At 40.6% G+C, this 21716-nt stretch overlaps 1 protein-coding gene across 1 annotated transcript in view; it reads right to left on the bottom strand.

The window, feature by feature from the left end:
* The window catches only part of LOC115369758 (neurobeachin-like), an 88156-nt gene that overhangs the window by 1815 nt on the left and 64625 nt on the right, over positions 1 to 21716 (bottom strand). The window contains exons 6-10 of the mRNA XM_030066424.1: positions 20336 to 20462; positions 15591 to 15710; positions 12564 to 12710; positions 5472 to 5669; positions 4490 to 4623 (exon numbers count right to left, since the gene is read on the bottom strand). Coding sequence (XP_029922284.1) covers positions 4490 to 4623; positions 5472 to 5669; positions 12564 to 12710; positions 15591 to 15710; positions 20336 to 20462 — 726 coding nt within the window. The remainder of the gene's footprint in view (positions 1 to 4489; positions 4624 to 5471; positions 5670 to 12563; positions 12711 to 15590; positions 15711 to 20335; positions 20463 to 21716) is intronic.

The raw sequence follows: 21716 nt of genomic DNA, 5'->3' as shown, positions 1-21716 counted from the left end.
GCAAATGGCGGAGAACTCCAGCCTGTCACTTTCATCCACTTTTCAATGCAGAAGAAGTGGTTTGTTTGCAGTGTCCTCTAGGGAGGAGTGACAAGTGGGGACTGGGAGGAGGGTGGATTGTGTGTGGGTATGTAGGGTGGGGTGGAAGGATTTTGGTCTTTGTTGCAGGGCCTCTCAGTTGAAGCTGTTGGCTGAGCGACAGTAGTGCTCGCTGACACTTCGTAATCGGCTTTCCCTCACATCCTCTAGTGGGCTCCACTCCAGTTCTACTCTGCTTAACAAGGACACCATCACTCCTCTATAGGCGTACTCATAGATAACCACACAAACACTACTGCTCGCTTCGCTTTTTGTATGCATGCATGGCATTCTTATGTCTTATTTTATTTGACCCCTTCCCCCATCACCCTAGCCACCTCTCCCATTCACTGTTTTACAACAGCCTGGCTAGAGCTAAGGCAGGGTCAAGGACACTGTGCAGTATAGCACTGGGAGACACCCAACTCCATGTGTGCCTGGATCAGTCTCGTGTCTGTCTGATCCTTTTCCTTCAAGCACAGCCTCTCTCCAATGTGGCAGAGAAACACCGACCGACACCGACACCATGTTACATCACCACTTTGTGGAAATCAGGGTGAGAGAGAGTAACATGAGCCAAAATGTTTATTGAGAGGATTGGCTTTTTTTTTTTTTTTTTTTTTAAATCACTATTGCAGGTGCTGCTGAGGGCAGGCACAGCAGAGCCACAGCAGTCATATAGAGTTGACTGCTGCTGAGGCTTGGAAGTCCTCAGCCCAGCAGGCTTAAGCCTCTAGCAGCACTCAGTCGAAAAGGCATGGCAAGGACAGAGCAAATGGTGGGGAGAGTGACAGAATGTGAGAGAAAGACCTAGACATGCTAGAGAGAGAAAGAGAGGGGGGGGGGGGGAGAAGAGGAGGAGAAAACTACAGAGGCAGAGAGCTCTGGGCATTAGGGGTTTGCGCTGCTGTGTGGCCACTCCTGCGTCTATCTAGCCGTGCTGCTGTCGCTGAGCTAAGATGGGATTAGAGCAGAGCTCTGACTGCATCCAGGGCACAGTGGGGAGGCTTTGGACTGGCCAGCTCAGGATGACGGGGATGAGAAAAGTCTGAACCAGGGAGTAGAGAGATAATAGAGGAGACCTGGGTATAGACAGACTCAGGATGGCAGTAATGGAAAGCAACTGACTATTCTCTAAGTAGATTTTATGGGTAGCTTTTTTCAGTGTATTAAAGTTAGGCATTTTTGGATGCTGACAGCCCGACAACACTACATCAGAAAATTGAGCGCTCTGGGGCCTACATTTTTTTCTACCTAGGGGTGCTTTCGTTCCTATAAGTCTATCTACCTGGTCTGGATCAGAGTAAAATTGGTACTTTTGGTTTGTTTTCTGTTTAGTCCAATTTCACTTCAATAGATTAGAAAACATTTGCTGTGTGGAAATTGGCTTAGCTGGAAAAATATTCACAAAAATCTTTCATTCACTTGTCAAGGAAATGTACACAAACCTTTTGAAAGCATACAAAGAAATCACCAGAATCAACTAAGCACAGACAACACAAAGCCAGTGTCACAGTTACATTTGGTGATTCTGACAATAATGTTGCTTGGTGTTCCTACTGTGTTGGTGTTCCTGCTGGGCATGTTTGGATGTTGCTCGGTATGGATGCTTGCTAAATCTGCAATATGGAACTTTCCAGTTCTGTATGGTCTCCCTCTTGTGGCAGTAAATTTGAATAAAAAAAAAAAAAAAAGAAAAAAAAAAAACACGTTACTTGCAGTTTTCACTGCAATGAAAAACAGCTGGGAACAAAGAGAGAGTTATAGAATCATCAGACAAAGTAAGTGGCAATAGTTTAATATATGTGTGGCTGATGTAAAACACATCACTAAAAGTCAACTGACCACCAAGAATGTCACCAGACACCTGCTCTGCAATGGCAGGGACTTTTATTGGTGGGTGGCTTAATCATTGTTTATAACTTGTTTGGCACTGTATTGAACATAATGAACATTCAATTTATGTAAAAGTTCCATACTATAACTTTAAGGCTCCAAGTCATTTGGATCACTTCCTGCAATTGGGTTGAATCAGGGATGAATCATATCACACTAGGGTTCACTTGGAAGCAGTCCAAAAACAATTCTCACAAGTTGCTGTGGGTCGGTTGTTTTGGTCTACACTCAAGTGCAATTGCTCTGCTCACACCTTCCAAAAAGAATGGCACAGAGGGGGTAAACAAATTCTCAGCTACTTGAGTAACCCTGGATCTCAGTGTAATATGAGTGAGATGTCTCACTGTGGGATGTGCCTCCCTGTGTATTCTTTAGAAGCATTTATCTCAATATACCAACACTGATTGGCTGGTGATGCAACATCTGTGTCAGGTAGAGCCACCTGCCCTTAAACAGCTTGCGCTACAGCACAGCTCCACTCAAGGTAAGTTCGTCTTCTTGCTTTGCCCCAGCAAGAGGGGTTGTCAGGTCATCTCACTCATGCCACTCTGAGAACTGGGGTTACCCAAGTAATATACAGCTCTCCTTCATAACATTTGTCTCACTATGGGATATGGACACTGTATTGCCATACAAGTTTATCTCAAGCAACCATCAGCACTCGACAACTACTACTCAGTCCCAGCGAGGACCCTGAACTCAGTATTGTGTGAGCCACGCTAGGAACAGAAACACACATATATCCTGGTTGAAAATCTCTTAAAATCTCTTGTTAAGTATGCCAAGCTTGCCCTAAAAGTCCAGGGACGGGACCCCTTGTATCGGACATTTACTGCTTAATGGGTCGTCCTTCCATGAAACCAAAACCTCCTCCAACAGCTCAGGAAAACCTGGGAGTAGCTGTATTGCTGTCCTCTTAGCCTTGAGTAATTTCTTGGCTTCATAACATGATCTGGTGGTCTACTACTGCAGGCCAGGGAATATTCAACCTGGATGCAGCTTGTTTGCACACGTCCTGCACATCCATGCTGCAAACTAGGGAAGCTAACATGCTTCGCCCTGGGAGGCAGTCACAGCAGCAGGCTGCAGTACATCTTCCACAGGTGGGGTCACCGAATCCAGGTCCAGCTGTGAGCCCAAGCTGGCACCAACACACGGCACGGCATCCACATCAGTCCCCTCCTTGTCTCCGCTGTCAAGCTGCATGATGCCAGCAGACAAGCAAGGATGCTTTCCTGACAAGCTAGACTGGTTTGCTAGCCTTTGTTCAAGACTCTTTTATTTTTCATTCTTACTCCTTAGCAGCAGCAGACAAGCAAAGTGCCTGCATGAACTCAGGGCTTCGATGGCCAGTCAAGCCCCGGAGTCTCTGTCTCCTTTGTTGTGAGGGAGGTCGGAGTCCATCTTGGAGGTTGGAGTGCTAACTGAGAAGAAGGCTGTATCAGCTGCTGTGCTAATTCATGAAAACCATGTATCTTACTGGCCCGTGTAATGTGCAAAGCTGGACACACACAAAGCAGCTGAGCTACTGTGGTGGGTTGCCAAGGCTGCCAAATCCCTACCACTTAATGGATAGGTGGAAAAATGCTTGAGTCTATGGTGAAAACCAGAGAGCTGAAACATATCAAGGGTAGCTATAACCCAGCGACTGAGTGAGTAACACAAGCTATTTAAGGGTTTTAAGGGTAGGTAGATCTATGTGACGCAGAGGTTGCAATCAGCAGCCACAGTTAGTGTAATAACATCCATGCCTCTAAGGAATATGCAGGGAGGGGCATCTCAGTGAGATACTGAATCGAATGCTAAGAAAGAGAACCAGGGTTTGATACAAATTGACTACATACTGCATAGTGGCTTAGTGCCTGATGGAGAAGGAAATTTGCTCACTGCTGTTTAGAAGCAAGTTAAGAATTTAAGTTTCAAATTTTGATTATTATTTTCCCCCAGAAACCATAACTAACGCCAAATAATCGTACTTTGAGCAAATGAAGTAAATCTATCTCAATTAGGTTGTTGGGAAAGATGCTTTTCTCTGTGGAAGGCCCACTTAGTACTTGTGATTTAGGCTTATAATATACATGTATTATTACACTAGTCTACGCTGGCTTTAAAAACCTACTTTAAAATTTTCACTTGAGCTATTTAAAGCATTAACTCCAAAATTTTTAAGCATTAACTTGGCAACTTTTTAGTCAAATGAGCAGTCGAGCATTGAGTACTATCTGTCACCATCTGTCACAGTTAACCAGAGCCACTCATGCAGAGATGAGTGTACTACCACACAATGAAGAGTGTCATCACCATTTGTTATGTCTCATGTCAACCTTGCTTCCTGCATGTGACTTACATTTTTCGGTTGATGAAGACACAGTCAAATCCACAACGAAAACCAATAATTCTATATATTTTGGGGCTCAGTTTGTGAGCGGCTCTCCCACTTATACAGTATACTAACTTGTAGACATCTTCTCAGATTTCCACAGATAGTTTCTGTTTCTACCCCTAATACACTTACCACACAGTGGTCTCCACCTGGCTGTCGTTCAGCTGGTGGTAGTCCAGCTGAGCAAAGAGTGGAAAGAGCACCTGGATCCCACCTATGGAGTGGATGGCACTGTGTATGGAGTGAGTCACAGTAGCTTTCACATCCTGTAGGAAGAAGATATATATAAACACACACACACACACACACACACACACACACACACACAATAGGGTTGTCCCCTGTAAGCTGACGTTGACATTAAAACATCTATCATAGACCACCTCAGCTGACTGAGATTTTTCAAGTGTAACAGTCATTTTTATTTATGTTTATTTCTTTATTTATTTCAGCCAGAGTGTTTATTTAAGTCAATGTGCAATGCAATATTGTAATAAAACAGTATAGACAGGCACAAGGCCTAAAGTACATTACAGTTTTTCAGTATTTCTGCTTTTTATTGGATAGTCACAATAGAGGGGAAGACAGAAAAAAACAGGGCAGAAAGTGAGGACAACATACAACAAATGACCCAGGCCAGAATTGAACTCAAGCCGCTGCAACTATTTTTTAATGTGCAAAAAATAAAGAAGTTAGAGCCTCATTTAACCAGACATTATTTCATTACTTTGTTTAACCTGTGTGCTGTCTCATTATTTTGTCTCATTCCAAAAAAAAACAAAAACAAAACATGTAGTAATTCAACTTGGCCAGCAATTAAAATCTAGCTGCCTGATTAAATGTGACTGGTTTCAAATACTCAGAGATATGTTCTTGTGACTTTGTTAAATTTGATTATAACTGATCATGATTTTATTGCTTTGATTATTAGTACTGGCATATGGTGGCATACTGAACAGCCAAATTTGATTTGCCTTAGGAAATTCTGAGTTGGGTAAAGCCCCACACAATACATTTAACACTGTTTTTTTCCATTTCCATTTTCACTGGAACAGAGATGACAGGTCAATTACTGTACACAGCAGTGAAGCTGTCTTTCTTTGAAGTGACTGACCTGTAGCATAAGGGCGTGGGGTGAGTGCACAAAGATGGACGCATTTTCCTTGGGTGAGGATTCAAGGCACAGCTGGGCGTCAGTGGCCTTGGCGTTGTAGGTGAAGGCGATGGAGCTGGCCAGCTTGCCGTCGTACAGCACCTGCTTATGATGCTCTGCTAAGTGGATGTCACTCTCTGATTTAAACTTAAACGTGCTCTGGAATAAGAGAAAATAAAGAGGTAGAGAGAGCAGAGAGTAGAGAGGGAGAAAGAGAGAAAGAGAGAGAGAGAGAGAGAGAGAGAGAGAGAGAGAGAGAGAGAGAGAGAGGGAGAGAGTGATTGACAGGTAGCTCCTGAGTGCACATGTACCCAATCACTGTCCATTTGCCTTATCCAATTGGGTCTTATCTTAAATTGAAAGCAAAGTGGGATTGCAAGTATTCCTGAGCACTCCACTGACTTCCATGTTAGGACTGATGTGAAATTGATTAAAAAGAGATTAATTCAAATATGAAAGATGAAAAGCATATTTCTATTAAGAACCACACATTTCCAGAGCTCAATATTTTTTTGTTTTGTTTTCTTTTGTTTTCTTTGATTGTTTGTTTTTGTACTCTATTTCTAAATTTTCAGTTTATATTATAGTTTATATCTTGGTAAAAAAAAAAAAAAAAATTATATTGCTTAAAAATTGCCCTACATATGGCAGTATACCTTTATTGCTATGTCAGAAAGATTCTTACCACAACATATCTTTTTATAATGTAGGCATCAGCAACACAAATGACAGCTGTGCACAACTGACTTAATTATAAGAGCTGCAGCAACAGCATGTGTGATTTTCAGTGAAGTGAACCATCGTTAGAGTGATTGACAAGAAAGTAAGGGTTGTATCAGTGCCATTGTATGAAGCTGAGAACTGAAATTAATCCGCTCTTACGCTACTATTTTGCCTCAGGCCTGTTACTGTATTTGGAGGTCACAGAGTCAAAAAGCAAGAAAACTATACATGGAGTTAAGGTGCTGGCCATGTTGCATCATTGAGTTTTACATTTATTTTGAGTTTGAATGTTTACATTTGTATTTCTGATTTCCCTCTGTGGAGACATTGGCTGTGACTTCACAATCATCAAGCCTGACTGCACCATCAGATGAATATTAGAAACCATCCTGATGATGATGGTGATGATTCAAAGTTGCTTACCTTAAGATGTCTTAAGGTAAGCTATATCTTGACATTTCTTTAAATGTCTTCATCAGCATTTCCGTAGATGTCTCAAGACATGGAGGCAGCTGGGTATGAGGAAGTTGGAAGCACCATTGCTCAGTGGCTCAGTATCACATTCATTATGGCTAACATAACAAACAGCTGATCGAAAATAGAGTTGTCTTAATTTACTCAATCAGTTAGCCGTCGGCAGATGAGTTTAATTAATCCATCAATGGCCGGGAAGTAGAATATGCTTAACAGGGATATCAAGCCCTCTCAACAGAGAGCGGCTGAATAATTAATGAAGAAACTTCCTTTTTTCCCTGTCTCACCCAAGGACTGTAAGGGGACGGTGATGAGGACAAGGAGAGACGGGGGAGTTGAAGGGAACAATCAGTGGTGACCGCTAAAAAGCATTGCTGTTCATTGACAATATAGATAGATTTGTTATGCAACACAAGCAAACAGGGGTTATGCAGCATGCCTAAAATACTTCTAAATCTAGATGGCTACATTTCAGAGAAGGGGTAATAGGATAAATGCTGGCTGTTAGCGGAAGACCTCACTGAGGCTGTCAAACTGTTGAGTAACTGCACACTACATTTTTACTGTGCTTGTAAAATGCACATCTATTTTAAGTAGAAGGCAACTGGCAACCTTTAAAATAAATATCCTATGTCAGGTATTTTATAATATGCCTTACACATATTTGCTGAAAACATTTAGAGGCACCAAATATAAATAAGCTTGCCTCAGGAAAAAAATACATCGAGTAGCATGGAATTTCAACAAAGCATCTTCTTCCCCTAGAACTTAAAGCCCCTTGTGCCTCAGATTCTACAAGGAAGTACCACAGATTACTGGGGTTGTGCCACTTTAGTTGGCATATCCCCTCACAGATATATGATAAAAGAGTGAAAGAGGCAGTCTGTTCATTTGCCTATCTGCTATGATCAAGTTCAAGCAGCAGCATGCATGTGCCTCATCATGTAGTCTCTTTAACATCCTTCAAAGTTCCTACTGGTGGAAGCCAGAGACACCAAGATGAGAAATAACAAGCCCCAGTGCCCAGCACTTCAGTGTGGAGCCCCACCACAGTGTGAAAATAATGATCCCCTGGGTTGTGGTTAATGACCCCTGTAGCATGAGAGCATCAGTCCACAAGTCCGCAGTCATGCAACAGGATTAGAGTGCAGTTGATCTACACTCTTTCAGCACTGAAGGCCACCAGTGACCAGGGGCAGGGGCACCCCTTACTCCTTAGCAGCAGCAGACATACATTTAACAATCTGGGGGCAGATGTTGCAATTTAGCATCCACTGTAAACCACACTTTTATTTACTAGATAGCTGTTTCCAGTTTGTCTATGTACACTGTATCAGTCCCCATAAAATAAACAATAAATGATAAATTAAAGCTGCAAGCAGCGTTGGACGGGCCCTCGCCCCCCCGTGCACGTCGGGGACAGCGTGCGTGTCGAAGTGCAGATAATTCGTCCGTTTGTGCCATTTTTAAGGGTTTTTTTCAGTGCTTTTATTTTGAAAGAGTTTGGGCTTTTATTTTGAAAGGCCACGGAAGTCCTGGTGTGTGACCGACACACACACAATGCCAACAAAAACCCACTGGTAGTACATTCGCTGCTGGTGCCCCTCTGGCCACTAGCAGCGCCCCTCCAGCAGATGGCGCCCTTAGCATGTCCTAGTGTGTGACTGACTTGAGTACTGGCAGCTGTGGCATGATCACACCAAAATGCAGGCAGACAGAGAAATCCTCATTCAATCCAGTGGAGAAATCCAGAAAACCCACCCCTGTTTGAGGTGTCACAGCTCGGTCACCGTTTGAGTGACACACTTGATTCAAAGCTTAATCGAGTCATGAGACTCGGATCTAAAAATCTCCCATTTACATGATTTTGCTATCTTTTACCGTTTTTGAGTTATGGCAGTTTTAGTTTGAGAGTGTTTTCTGCTCCCTCTGAGCTCTTACAATGGGTGTGTATTGCGCATTCCTGAGGCAGCTAGAGTGAGTCACATGTCCAGGCAGAGTGCAGAGCAGAGCACACCAGAGTCAAAAATGTTTGAAAACTCTTCACAGCTCCCACAAACTTGGTCCAATCCACATCAAAACTACATATTTTTGTAGGAATTTTTGTCCTCTTTCCATCTGCATAGTTTTCAAAGCCGTCAGACTTTTACTTTAGACTCCAGGGGCTTAATTAGTGCCAAAAGTCAGCCTGTTCACACCAAACTCCATGGGAAAAAATGAGGTTTTGGCTCTGGCCACTCCGACTTGGAGGGCTTATAAAATCCAAACGATTCGAATTAATAACAAGTCTTTAGCAACTTTTGTTCAGCACTCTGTCCTCTGTCATCTGTTAAATTTTCAAGCCGCTGACATTTACGCCCTGGGAGGAGAAAGATTTTGTTCAAAGCGGAATTTTGGGTGTGAACGTGAACATTCCAATGCAAATTGCGGACTTCCTGTTGGTTTTAGAGGGGGGGTGTCAGCACGTGATTTGTAGGGCTTGATGAGACCTACATTTCGGCGTTGGTTTGGTGTTTGTATCACATTCCTGTGGCCCGCAGCGGCTGCCTTTGTGTGCGTAGGTGGCGCTACCGAGCCCATTTCTGCACTTAGGGGGTCCGTTTGTCCATTTTATCAAATTTTTCACCAGACCTGGCCTGCGTGCCGAATTTGGTGAGTTTTTGAGCATGTTTAGGGGGTCAAATTAAGGCCTAATGACACGAGATAATAATAAGAAGAAGAAAAAAAAAAAAAACGAAGCAATAACAATAGGGCTTCGCACTGTTCCAGTGCTCGGGCCCTAATAAGTTTGAGAAACTCCCAGGATGCATGAGGTCTGCCTACAGACTCACTCTTCACTGTCCGTGGTCAAAGATGCAACAGTTTAAATAGAATGCTTGACATTAAAAGCAAGTTTTCTGCAGAACAAAGAAACGCCTCCATTACATCATCAACCATCCATGAACCTCCGATTTTTTTCTGGGACCAGTTAGTGTATGCACCTCATCACTAACCCGATTAAACTGCAGATGGGGAATGAGTCAAAAAATTAAGTTGTAGAAAATACTTGCAGATGAAATACGTTTTGTGTTGGTTGTGATGATTTAAGTTTGCAGCAAAAAGGAACAAATGAGACTGGTGTTTTGAGGCTGCTATAATGAAGTGTTGCTCTATTGAAAGCTTGGAGCTATTTACAGGCTGACAGGGCTGCAGATTTATCGGACACCTGCAGACAGCTTAAATGCTACCTGCTGCAGAGCAACGAGTGAACCTCAACACCTACAGTGGGTCCACAGTGTTGACGTCACATCACACTGAAAGGAGGCAACCTAAAGCTAACAAAATGCATCAACACCAATTGCTACCCCTGTTCTGTAATATCCAAAAAAATCCCCAAAAGATGAAAAATAAAAATGAACAATTGTGTTACTATGTTATCCAGTGTCTAGATATCTGATATCACTTCTTGTTTATGTAAGTTACAGGAACTAATTGTCACAAAGAATTTTGACAATGGTGATAGGTGGTATCTGCTAAAATTTGGACATTTGTGAGTTTCTCATATAAAATTACAAACCCAATTTTGCCTAATTTTATACACAGGCATAACCTGCCTGTGGTTACCATTGTAACCACATGGCCTCATTGTTCAGGTCCACTCAATGACTAATACTCTATGTGGAGTACAGCTACTGTTACTGTGACGAATGTCTGGACTACACCATTTCCCTAAGATGTAATGAGAAAAGTGGTTAAACAGCCTGAAAAGGGTTATTTTAAAACTCTTTTGTATTATGCTTGCTATCATCCTTTGGGAATTCGATTCTACATCCCCAGTCGATTCTACATCCCCAGTCACGTCTCACAAAACTGATGCAATCCCCTTGTGTGAATCACTCTGCCTACATCTTCTTAGTTTTGAACCAAGGCTTATGAACTCTTCCAACACAGCAGTGATGAATGAGAGTGAGATATGATAATCAGCTGCTGTCAGCCCTAGGGTCTTTGTATAACCACTACCGCCCCTTCATGTTACTTCTAAATGCCTGAGAATGTTCCTCACATCATGCTGCCGATATAAATGGTAATGTTAACAGAAGCGATTTGGTCCTTTTCAATGAAACACCAGTTACAGGATATAATTTCACATACAGCATCATGAAAGGATCCATAAGACTCCAGTAACAGATCTGTCAGTTTTAAAGCCATAAGTTATAAAAAGCAGCAGAAATCCTTAAGCACCTGACCTTAAGCAGCAATAATGTGCATATTTCAACATACCACACCAGTAAGAGCTGAAATGAAATACAGCATGATAGCAAAGGGAAGCGTGTCAAACATGGGTGACATGAGCTTGAATAATGAAATAAAAGTTGCATCAGCCAAGATGTTTTTCTTCTTCATCTTCCTCTCCTTCTTCTTTTTTCTCCTCTCTCCAGCCATGGATCAGAGCTGGAGCAGAGACAGCTGGAAGTCCAAAGCACATAGCAGATGTAAGTGTCTGTGCCCTGATCTGCTGCAGACAGACTCTTCCAGGTGGCTCCAGATGAAAACAGACAGGCCTTTTGGTCCCCTGGACACAGCACACTCGTTGTGCCAACCTATCAGCGAGCCCAACAACTCCCTGACCTGCCTCCTCAACTCACCTGGCTGGCCCAATCCCACACACCATGAGCAACCCTACCCACAACTTCATCAAATGTAGGTAATTGTCTCCCCAGGATACCCCCTTCATTATTCCAAGAAATCTGGATGGTTGCTCCACTGTGTGTTAGTGCAGTAATCGAAGGTCTGCAGCCATAATTAAGGAGGGAAACGGAAAGCCACCAGTGATTAGAGAAAAGGCCGAATGATCGGCTCTCCTGGGAATGTCCAGGCATTCACAGACCTGACTGTTGTGTAAAGGATCCATCTGACAGCCTTCAACAGTGTGGGCTGCACAACTATATTCCCAATCTGTGCCACTGCTTCCTGGCATACAGAAGGCATCATTTCCTCTTAAAATCAATAAGAGAGAAAATAAGTGAAAAAATAACATTACAATTCACAATAATGAGCTGTGAGGAATCCTGGTGGCTCAGTTGAATAAGTCATATAACATGTAATCTCATCATTGTGCATGTGAGATTGTTGTATGTCATTCCCCTCACAAAATCTTTGCTGTTCCTCTTTAATGTGAAATGTAAAAAAACGTGAGGAAAACTAAAAACAAAAAATAAATCATTGGAAAAAAAAAAAGGCAACCTCATCACTACACCAAAAAGCCCAAATGAACTCGGGGCAAATCTGACAAAAAGCAATACATGGTTTGTTACGTAGTTGAGGACACTGAACCTGTATATGAACAAACAGCAGCACTTAATGAGAAGCAGAAGCAAAAACAAAAGTCAGAAAATGAAAGAGGGAATAAACACTTCTAAATGTCTGTGTGCAAACTGAGGACACATAATTTATTCAAGATGACTCGCAAACTTGGGAAGTAAACAAATACTTGCAAAGCAAATACTTAGAAAATCCATCACAAGATAAACATTCTGTTCTGAATCACCTTCCGGATAGGTCAGCTTTTCTATATTCAAAATCTTTTGGTCATTGTGGGTGAGCTTGCGAGTGCTACACCTGCTGGGGCTGATAAAAGTCAGCTCAGGACTGTATCCCCCCCTGGGTGCCTGCTGCTTCCCTCTATGTATTGTGCCATTATTCCTCTGGAGTGGGTAATTTATGCAGCAGTTTATCTGAGCCGAGAAGCATAGCTCCCAAGATAGAGACACAAGGCAAGGAGCTGCAGCAAAGCAGCATTAAGCAATGATTTCACAGATTGATAGGTGATGCAGACTGCTTACATGTAATCTAATTTGGCCACAGTCGAGTACATACCTTGTAGCCTGGTCCTAGTTGATGAATTGCAAATATCTGTGCTGGATTGAGCGCTTCACTGAACACGTAGACGGCGCCGAGCTGCCCACAGAACACTCTGTTAGCATCCGCTGTCTCTGAGGACCCCAGGAAGCACTTATCATAACTCTGGGAGAGGGACACAGAAAAGGAGAGGCCACGTCCTTTTACACTTTAGGATAGCGGAAAGAAAATATCCAAACATCACAGACAGCTGAATGACAAGGATACTAAGGAGAGAATAAAAAGTTACTCATATCTGATTGAGCAGAGGGGATAAATAAAGGGATGCAGAACTACAGGTTGTAAATATTCTGCTGTAGGGTCTGCTTGAACAGTTTTGCACTAAGCTTGCAGGAAATCTAAATATTGTGGGCTGGGAAATGTTTCCATACAATGTCTTTCATTCAATCATCAAAATCAGCAGGGAAGGCAAGCACTTGTTTTCATTCTCTTTCATGTTGTTTCAGTATCTGGATTGACAATCCCCCAACTGAATGCGCAAAAACAACCGCCCTGATTTACAAAGATTGGAAGGCTCAATACAACCTCCAGGGTAGTGAGAATGTGTCCTTTGTTTACTGTTAGTGCTAAATTGATGTCTAATTTACAACTGCAGCAGCAAATTACACAATCAGTGAAAGGAACTCCTAATCCCATTTTTGCATGTGAAGTAAGGCTCAAAGTGTGCAAGACTAATGGGGGGGAAACAATAAATACAAATGTCTGCACTAATGGCATTAGAAAACATACAGAAACCAAAATCTTGTGAAGCTTTTTCACCTTTAGATATGATCCAATTGAACATGTCAGTCTGACCAAATTTGTTGAAACCTTTTTTTAATTCACTGAAAATGTACCTTGACAATATCTCTTAATGTATCCCCTTCAGTAGCAAAATGACTACAAACAAAATGTCATAACCAAAATTATACTGAACAAAATACGCCTCATCACACATCTGCTTTAACTAACTTTGTAAAAAATATATCCAAGCCAATTATACATTTTTTTTTTTTTGCCTCGCCCTTAGTTACTACAAAGTGGAATGGCACAGAAGGCCAGCACATTGAGCTGAAATGATATCTTCTTTGAGTGAACAGCCTAAGAACCTGGAATAAAATGGTAGAGGATGTTAAAATATGGAAAACATCTCCATTTTAATGCTATAGCCTTGATATAAGCTTAGGTCTACAAGTTCAGTTGCATGGATTTGGATTTTTTATTTTATTTTATTTTATTTTATTTTATTTTTTTATTTTATTTTATTTTATTTTATTTTATTTTATTTTTATTTAGGGGTATAAGCTACAACCCATCCTTTGCTACAGTCTGTGTATCAACACTTTTTTTTATCCTTTATTTATATATTTCCACAAGCCTACTGCGGCTGGCACAGCACCAGGTGTCATGTAACATTCTGAGTTACGTTCCCACATAGTTCATGGTGTGTGAGAAGACTAAAATGGATCTTAATTTAATATCAAGCTGTAGCATGGAAATGTATCCTCAAAGATGCAGGGGCGGTTATTGTTTAATCCAGATGCAAGAAAATGTTAAGTTGCAATAGTCTTGTTTGAACAAGTGAGAGGTTGTTGTGTAGGAGGTTCTTTTGTAATTATATTAGGATGGCTGATTCTATAGCTTTTATTGGCATTGCTCAGTTATGTGCTTATATGTGTATTTAGATGTTTGCATCTTTGAATATGTGTGTGTAACTGTGGTGTGTGTGTGTGTGTGTGTGTGTGTGTGTGTGTGCGTGAGTGTGTGAGTGTGTGAGCATGAAAAACTTTATTTACTTTCAATAAACTTACTTAGCTATTTATTTTTTTGTGTTTTCAGAAAATGTCAGTGGTGTGATTCTCATGCTGCGTTCCAGGCCACCCGTAACTGGTGATTTACCAGTTAAATTCACGCCTGTGAACTCGATTGTGCTCAACGTACTCCAACTTCCTCGTTCGACGTCACACAGTTTATGTTTTGTACACAAAGAGGAGACGATTGTTCTTCATGTAGCCAACGGTGAGAAATATTGTATTGGGTAGAGATAAAAAGTACTTTTTTACATTTACGTTGTAAATACTACATATATCATTACCTGTTAAGCATATGAAATTAAATAACATAAGCACGCCCACTGCACGTTCCGCCATTGCCGGTTATAACAAGAATGTTTGTTGGTTATGCCTGGAACGGTTTGAAGTCGTGACTCGTGACTTTGAAGTCGTGATTCACAGGTACAACTCCCCACTGGAACGCAGCACCAGTGTACCAAAGATGCAGCCATAGCATAAAAAAATCCTCTTCATCATAATGATGCTAACTTAGAGTACACTTCTTATTTAGAAGCAGAAAATGTCTCCAAGTGTTGACTGTGACACTTTTAGTTAGCTTTAGTTGATGCAGTGCAACACTTTATACACCGTGATCATATCTCCGCTTGTCTTTTCATACTTCATACCTATGTATTTTCCCTTAAATACATAGGTATGAAGTGTAACTTGGCAATATTCCACATCTTTATGTAAAACAAAATGTTAATCTCTTGAAATTTGACAATGTCTTTAATTCTGCTACAAGCCATCCAACTCTACAAATTTAAAACCTCAATCCCATCATTGCTGAAATATGGGATATGATCTACTGATGTTGAGTTTGTGTCTATAATAACCCCTCTATACACGCATAACCTTATAGATTAAAGCCATTTTTTACTATATTCTCCCCATTTGTAATGTTCTCTCATCCACCCTGTCCTCTAGCACATCTGTCTGACAAATGGATTTTCAAATTAGGACTGAAATACCAGCCACATTCCCGTGAGAAATCTGTGTTGATATGGTAAAACTCATATCTGCCACTGAGCACTGCTGAAGATGTATGTATTTTTTTTTTTCTCTCTCAGTTTCCAACTGTGCAAGATGATCAAGCAGACAGTCAATCCTGCAGCAGTAAACATCAAAACCAGAGGAAAAAGTGACAACAGCAAGGAAGAGTAAGGGTGCTTACATCATTTGTGTTGACGTGCCATGCCATGTCTCCATAAGAAACCAGTTGCCCATTAACATAGCATCGGATTTCACTGTTCCTCCAGCGGTTGTAGATGTGTACTATGCTGATCATGTACCACTGAGGGTGACAAGAGGGTGAGATGACAGAGATTTAACATCAGGTAATGCAGCAGCTCTCTCATTCATAACTCAGCCGGAGTATAGATCATACATTAAGCCGTATTGAACTGCAGATCAAATATTAAACAACATATTCAATGAAACATGGTGATTACTGCTATACTGTACATTGCAACTTTTTCCTTTATAACAACAGCTTTTCACTTAACAATTAGCAACTATCTACGCTATCAGCAGCTAAGTCAAGCATAGGATCTGTCTGACTTCAATAACAACACAGCCAACATTTATGATCAGCAATCCAATATGTTTCTTTTAAAACTCAGAAATTCAGATTCAGACCCCAAAGTTACTTGAGAGCATAGCCATAAGGCTTTGCAACCTAATGTTCTGAAATCCCCATTGGAGCGTCATTAATAATAAATCAGAAGAAAGTCTAAGAGAAGGCAAGACAACTAATTTTTCTCTGCCCATAAAGCCATCTCAGATTTTGGCTGTAATTACTCAGGGATGAGACTCTGACTATAACTAGAAAGATGACTTTACTTTAAAAGATGGCATGTCAAAGTGATTACAAAAATCTCAGTTTAGAGAAAAGGAGATTCATTCACAGGTTTTTTTTTTTTTTTTTTTTTTGCTTAGATTTCCCACTTAAAAGCTGTGTATGTTTAGAGTTGAAATGAATGAACCTTTATCATCAGATTTATAAAGCCTTTCATATCCCATCTCATATTTCATGATATGTAATGTAAACTGCTTTGTATTTAGACTATGTCAACTCCCACAACTACCTCAAAATGATCATTAAAATGACCCAGATTTTCTGGTTTGGTTTTTAATTTCGAGTGTAGCTTATTCAGTGTTGCTTAAGTTGCAGTGTCTCCAGCAATGGCACTAATGTATCAAGTCACATTTTAAATATCATAGTTTATAGTTTATGTATCCACGTTTAAAGGCAATAGGCCAAATAAAATAAAGATGGATACAATAATACAGAGAACAGCAAATGAATACAAAATAAAAATGACAGAAAACATAAGCTTTCGTACAACACATAATTTGTTACATTACCACACATTTCCTTCTCTAAATATCATCACAATTGTATAACTGCAGTGTGTGTAGGCCTATTGTGCTGTGGAAAGAAAGGCACAGTACATTTTAAGCATTAGGCTAACACTGGGTTATCCCATACCCCAAATCCTAATATGTGTGCACAGTGAGGAAAGAGAAGGCACAGCAGATTCTCAGGTCAAACTTGCTTTTTAATATTGTTAAGTTGCATAACTGAACCCCAAAGGTTACAGTGAATCAAAATAGCAACAAACACTTAGGTTTCATTGTAGCATTATTGTTATTATGCTGTTAAGTTTTTGTTTCTTCAATCTAACTGATAATTTAATGATGCAGTTGGAGTTACTGTCCCTCTCGCTCCCACTGCCTCCTTTCCCCCCCATCTCCCCTCGCCCTCACCTTCCCCCTGTCCTGTGCACAAGCTGATTGGCTGGAATAGTGTTGTGTGGCCTGATCCAAGCCACTTTGTTTGTGTACCATTTACAAAGCCAGGGCTGTATCAGATTTAGCAGATTTCAGCTAGCGGACCGTGAGGAGATATTCATTGAATTTGTTGATTTAAAATATCAACAATCTTTCATCAGATCGCTGATGACACCCTTAAGTTAGATATGCACTGTAGGTTCCACTACTTCAGCTTGAGAAAAAGGACACACAAGGTCGAAGAGCTAATTAGCATGTGCTAAATACTGACAAATCCTATTTCTCAGGTGGCTTTTGGTCATCTGAGACACCTGAGCCACCTTTAAGACTCATCGCTCATCCTCATCTGGGAGCCAAAAGGAGAGCGTTCCTTGCTCACTGATAAGCTAATACAGACAGCAAAAGATGACAGATGAATAGTGGCACTGATGACAGTAATGGAAAAAGTAACGCCTGCACACTCTGTTCCAAGCCAAAAATTTTATGTGAGACAACGTTTCAATCAAAACTAGATGTTAAGGTTCTGATTTTACTGCAGATAACATTTCAATCCGATCCAGTTTGAACTAAAAACATTGTCTCACATAAAATTTGGGGCTTGGAACAGAGTGTGGAGGCGTTATCTCTTCAGTCACGTCACAATTTTTGGAAAGCCTTGCACCTACTTTATAAGATGTGTGTATGATTGCTCTGTTTCTACATTGATGACAGTAATATATAGCATATATAATATTAAAAGAGGGAACACCAAATATATTAAATGACAACATGGTTTTGAAAATTTTGTGTTGTTGTTGTTAAAAAAATAATAATATTGCATTTCCAATACGCCTTGCTTTTGTGTTCTATCGCTCATAAAGGTATAACGGAGTGCATGGAGTACGTAAACATGTACAGGAAACAATTTACAAAAATTTTACAATGCAGAATCTGTGTGTTTGTTATTTATACACACAAATTCACTTTCTAGCTGCAGTTAATTTCTTCAGGTTTTCTTTTCTGTCCTAGTATGTATCCAACACTGTCTGCTGCTGATGCTGCAGCACCACAGCCAATGTTAGTATTTTTGATTTAATGTGGGAGACCTGTCCAATTTTTTCTCCTTAGCCAGAAAATTTTCACCTGTCTGACTCATAAACTTGTGGCCTAAGGGCTCGGTCAAGCCATCAAGAGTCCAAACTTGGGACTGGCCCTTAAGCATTTGGTAAATAAAGGGGAACTAAACAGAGACAGGGAGCCACTGTGTTGGATTACCGGAGAGGAACTGGTGAGGTCTTGGCACAGGAAAATTGCAGTAAATTGCCACAGTGACTTGCATCCAGAATACTAATGTACTTTGATTTGGAAAAGGAGTCCAATGGCCTCACACATAATAGCTCTCAAGTTGATTTAATGTTAATCTTCCATGTAGCCCTATGGCCAAATCCCATATGATAGCCTATAGATCTCTCTCATCTAATAAATGCCACTTGTTTTATTTGCATGTGCACAACAATGAAAATAGCATTCACTCAAATGTAGAATGGGTTATTGCCCTTAAAATTACTTTTACCCACCACAAACAAGTGAGGAAAGCCTTGTAATTGTTTTTGTGTTAGTTTTACGTCAGCATTTGGCCTTCAGCTTTAATTAACAGGTATATCTCATACACAAACCCTGACGTTAATACTGCAAGCAACATGATCAACAAGTCACTGTAAGTGTTTTCATGTCCTGGAGAGCTGAACAACCAGATGATGCAGAGAGAGTTTCTATCAACATCCAGTCAGAATTATGCAGTTTTTTGTTTTCCTACTGAAGTGAGTTTGTTTATAAATACTAGTATCACATGACAAGAGCAAAATAATAATAAAATTTTCTGTGCTTTCAATTAATGCTACATAACTAGCGCTTGCTAGCTAGCTGTGTTAACTTACGAAAATGATCTGACACTACAAAAAGTAACGCCACAGCAGAGGAAAATATTTATGATTAACTCTGTTCCAGCTTCTATAGAACTATCTTAAAACTGAGAGGGAGGAACAGTTGTTCCCAGGTGTGAAGTGAAGGCACTAATTGTTTGACACATGCTTTGAGCTAGTTTTCCCTCTCTACAGGGACAGGTATAGTACACTGACATTCCATGCTAAATTAACTTTCATTTGCTCATCTACATTTTCATCCAATTACACCTGTAAGACTCCCCTGGGGGCCTTAAACACCCCAGGTCTGTGTGTATAGACTTACAACTCTGGGGTGTCTATTTAAGAACTGATGGTATGTCAGGAGTCAGGGGTAAATGAAGCCAAAACTGCAGGGTGTCTCAAACAAAGCCTTCACACACTTGCTGCGGTAATGTAACTGCAGTAGTTAACTGTATGCATGACAAAAAGCTATTTTAATGGCAATTATTTTTACAACTAAATTGAACCAGAGCTCACAATGCAACGTTGGACAATGCAACCAAAACATTTTGGCTATCAGGCTAACCACTCCCTATGATACTGAAAGATGGCTACAATCAGAGCACAGCAATACAGTATGGTAGTGTGAATCCATTCTTCTTGACAATACGTGGGCAAATTACATTGTTATCTTGATTAAACCAGGACTCTAATAACCTAAACTAAAGTAACAGCTGATGCTGCACACCTAGCAAGGCGCCATGGGATAGTACAGCATCTGTCTCTTTGTTTGTGTACAAGACAATCAAGTAAAGCAATTTAAAGGAGTCCATTCTCTGTTTTGGCTGCGGCTCAGTCTTATAAGTCAACCCTGCACATTTTTACAAGAAACTGCACCCTTAGACTAAAAAATTAAAACGCAGAGATAGCAATACACTGGACTAGTAAGAGTCTTGCTTTTCTAAAGCCTATCACTGTTTTATCAAAAATAATGATATGCTGAGGAACATATTCTACACACAGGGGTTTTAATAAACTACTAGATCCACATGACTGGCAGCTACCAAGTGAAAGCCCAACACGCTAACTGAAGGAGGGAGTTAAGAAGATAGCCATCTAATTAGCACTCATCCATCAATGTCTGTATAGATCAATACAGACAGTCAGGGAAACAATGCATGACCTGTACCACTTTGGTTCAAGCCTCATCTAATATTACAACTGATTGGAAACCAAGGCTTACCTTTCTCGGCTGAAAATCATACTTCACACAATGCTGGAAACCTTTCCCTTTTGACTTGAGTGACGTCACGATCAAGCAGTTACCAACAAAATGTGCAGAATACCCAATGCCTTTGCTGGTGCGGAAGCTGTAAACAGAAAACATGTAAATACCATGGGCTGCACACTTTACGCAAATAATGTAATCAATTTATCAACAAGGAACATATAATAATAAATAACAATAACAACAACAATAATAATAATGATGATGATGATGAAAACTGTAAACATCAAAGCTCCTGGGGACGTAGGAGGTTTCTGATTGCCATTCAGCTTCGCAATCAATAAAGAAACCTAAAATAAAGGCACAGTCATGGAATCATGTCTATATGCATATGTCCATACACATACACACACACACACATGCATATATAGATGTATATAAGCAAATATAGTATATACGTACACACACACACACACACACACACACACACACACACACACACACACACACACGTATATATACATATATATATATATATACACATACATGTGTGTGTGTGTGTGTGTGTGTGTGTGTGTGTGTGTGTGTACATGTGAAAATGCTGTACAAACACAGTATGTATACCTACTGTGCATTAAAATGTTAATCACATTTAAGTCCATTTGAATATTCTCATTTCCCTTTGGCAACATTAGTACACCAATAACTGAAGTGCAATTAGTGGCTTTCTGGTTTCATAATGAGACACTGAGTCAACAACATTTCTGATTACCTTGTTCTACAGACAGTGGATACAAAGCATTTTTACAGGTTCTTCCTAGAATTTCAATATTGAAAACTTTTTAAAAAATAGTATTATTATTATTTTTCAAACGAGAATATAAACTAAAAATACTTTAGCACTTGATAAAAAATACAAAAGATGGAAGTACAACATGTCCTGGAGCCAACCATACAGGTGACAAAAGATCAGTTGATGTCTATATTACACTGACGCAGCCTGAGATGTTAGCTTATTTTCTTCTTTTGTCCCCTAATGTCTGCACCGGGGAAATGCCTCCTGCCCACACACATGCGCACACTCAAACAGCCTTACAATACGACGCAAGTTCTCTCTTCTCTCCCTGCTTAGGCTGGACAATGACATCTTTGCGCCGCTGAAATCCACACACTACAGTCCAACACTATTTAGGTCTACAGCAGTCTACATTCTTCAGAGCCTCCTTCACCACCACCCACTGGGATTGGCTGAAACAAACACTGTCCACTTTGGCAGAGCTGATGAAGAAAGATTATGCTTTTATGCTGTGGGATGCGTGCATGGCTAAAGGGAGATAGAGAGTCCCAGACCTGACGACCATTGAGCCAGTCAGGCTGCTCCAGTGGCAGGGGACAT

Source organism: Myripristis murdjan, chromosome 13 (genome assembly GCF_902150065.1).
Source record: "Myripristis murdjan chromosome 13, fMyrMur1.1, whole genome shotgun sequence".
Classification (NCBI taxonomy): Eukaryota; Metazoa; Chordata; class Actinopteri; order Holocentriformes; family Holocentridae; genus Myripristis; species Myripristis murdjan.
The sequence above is the reverse complement of the archived record's forward strand: the minus strand, read 5'-3'. Positions and strand labels throughout refer to the sequence as shown.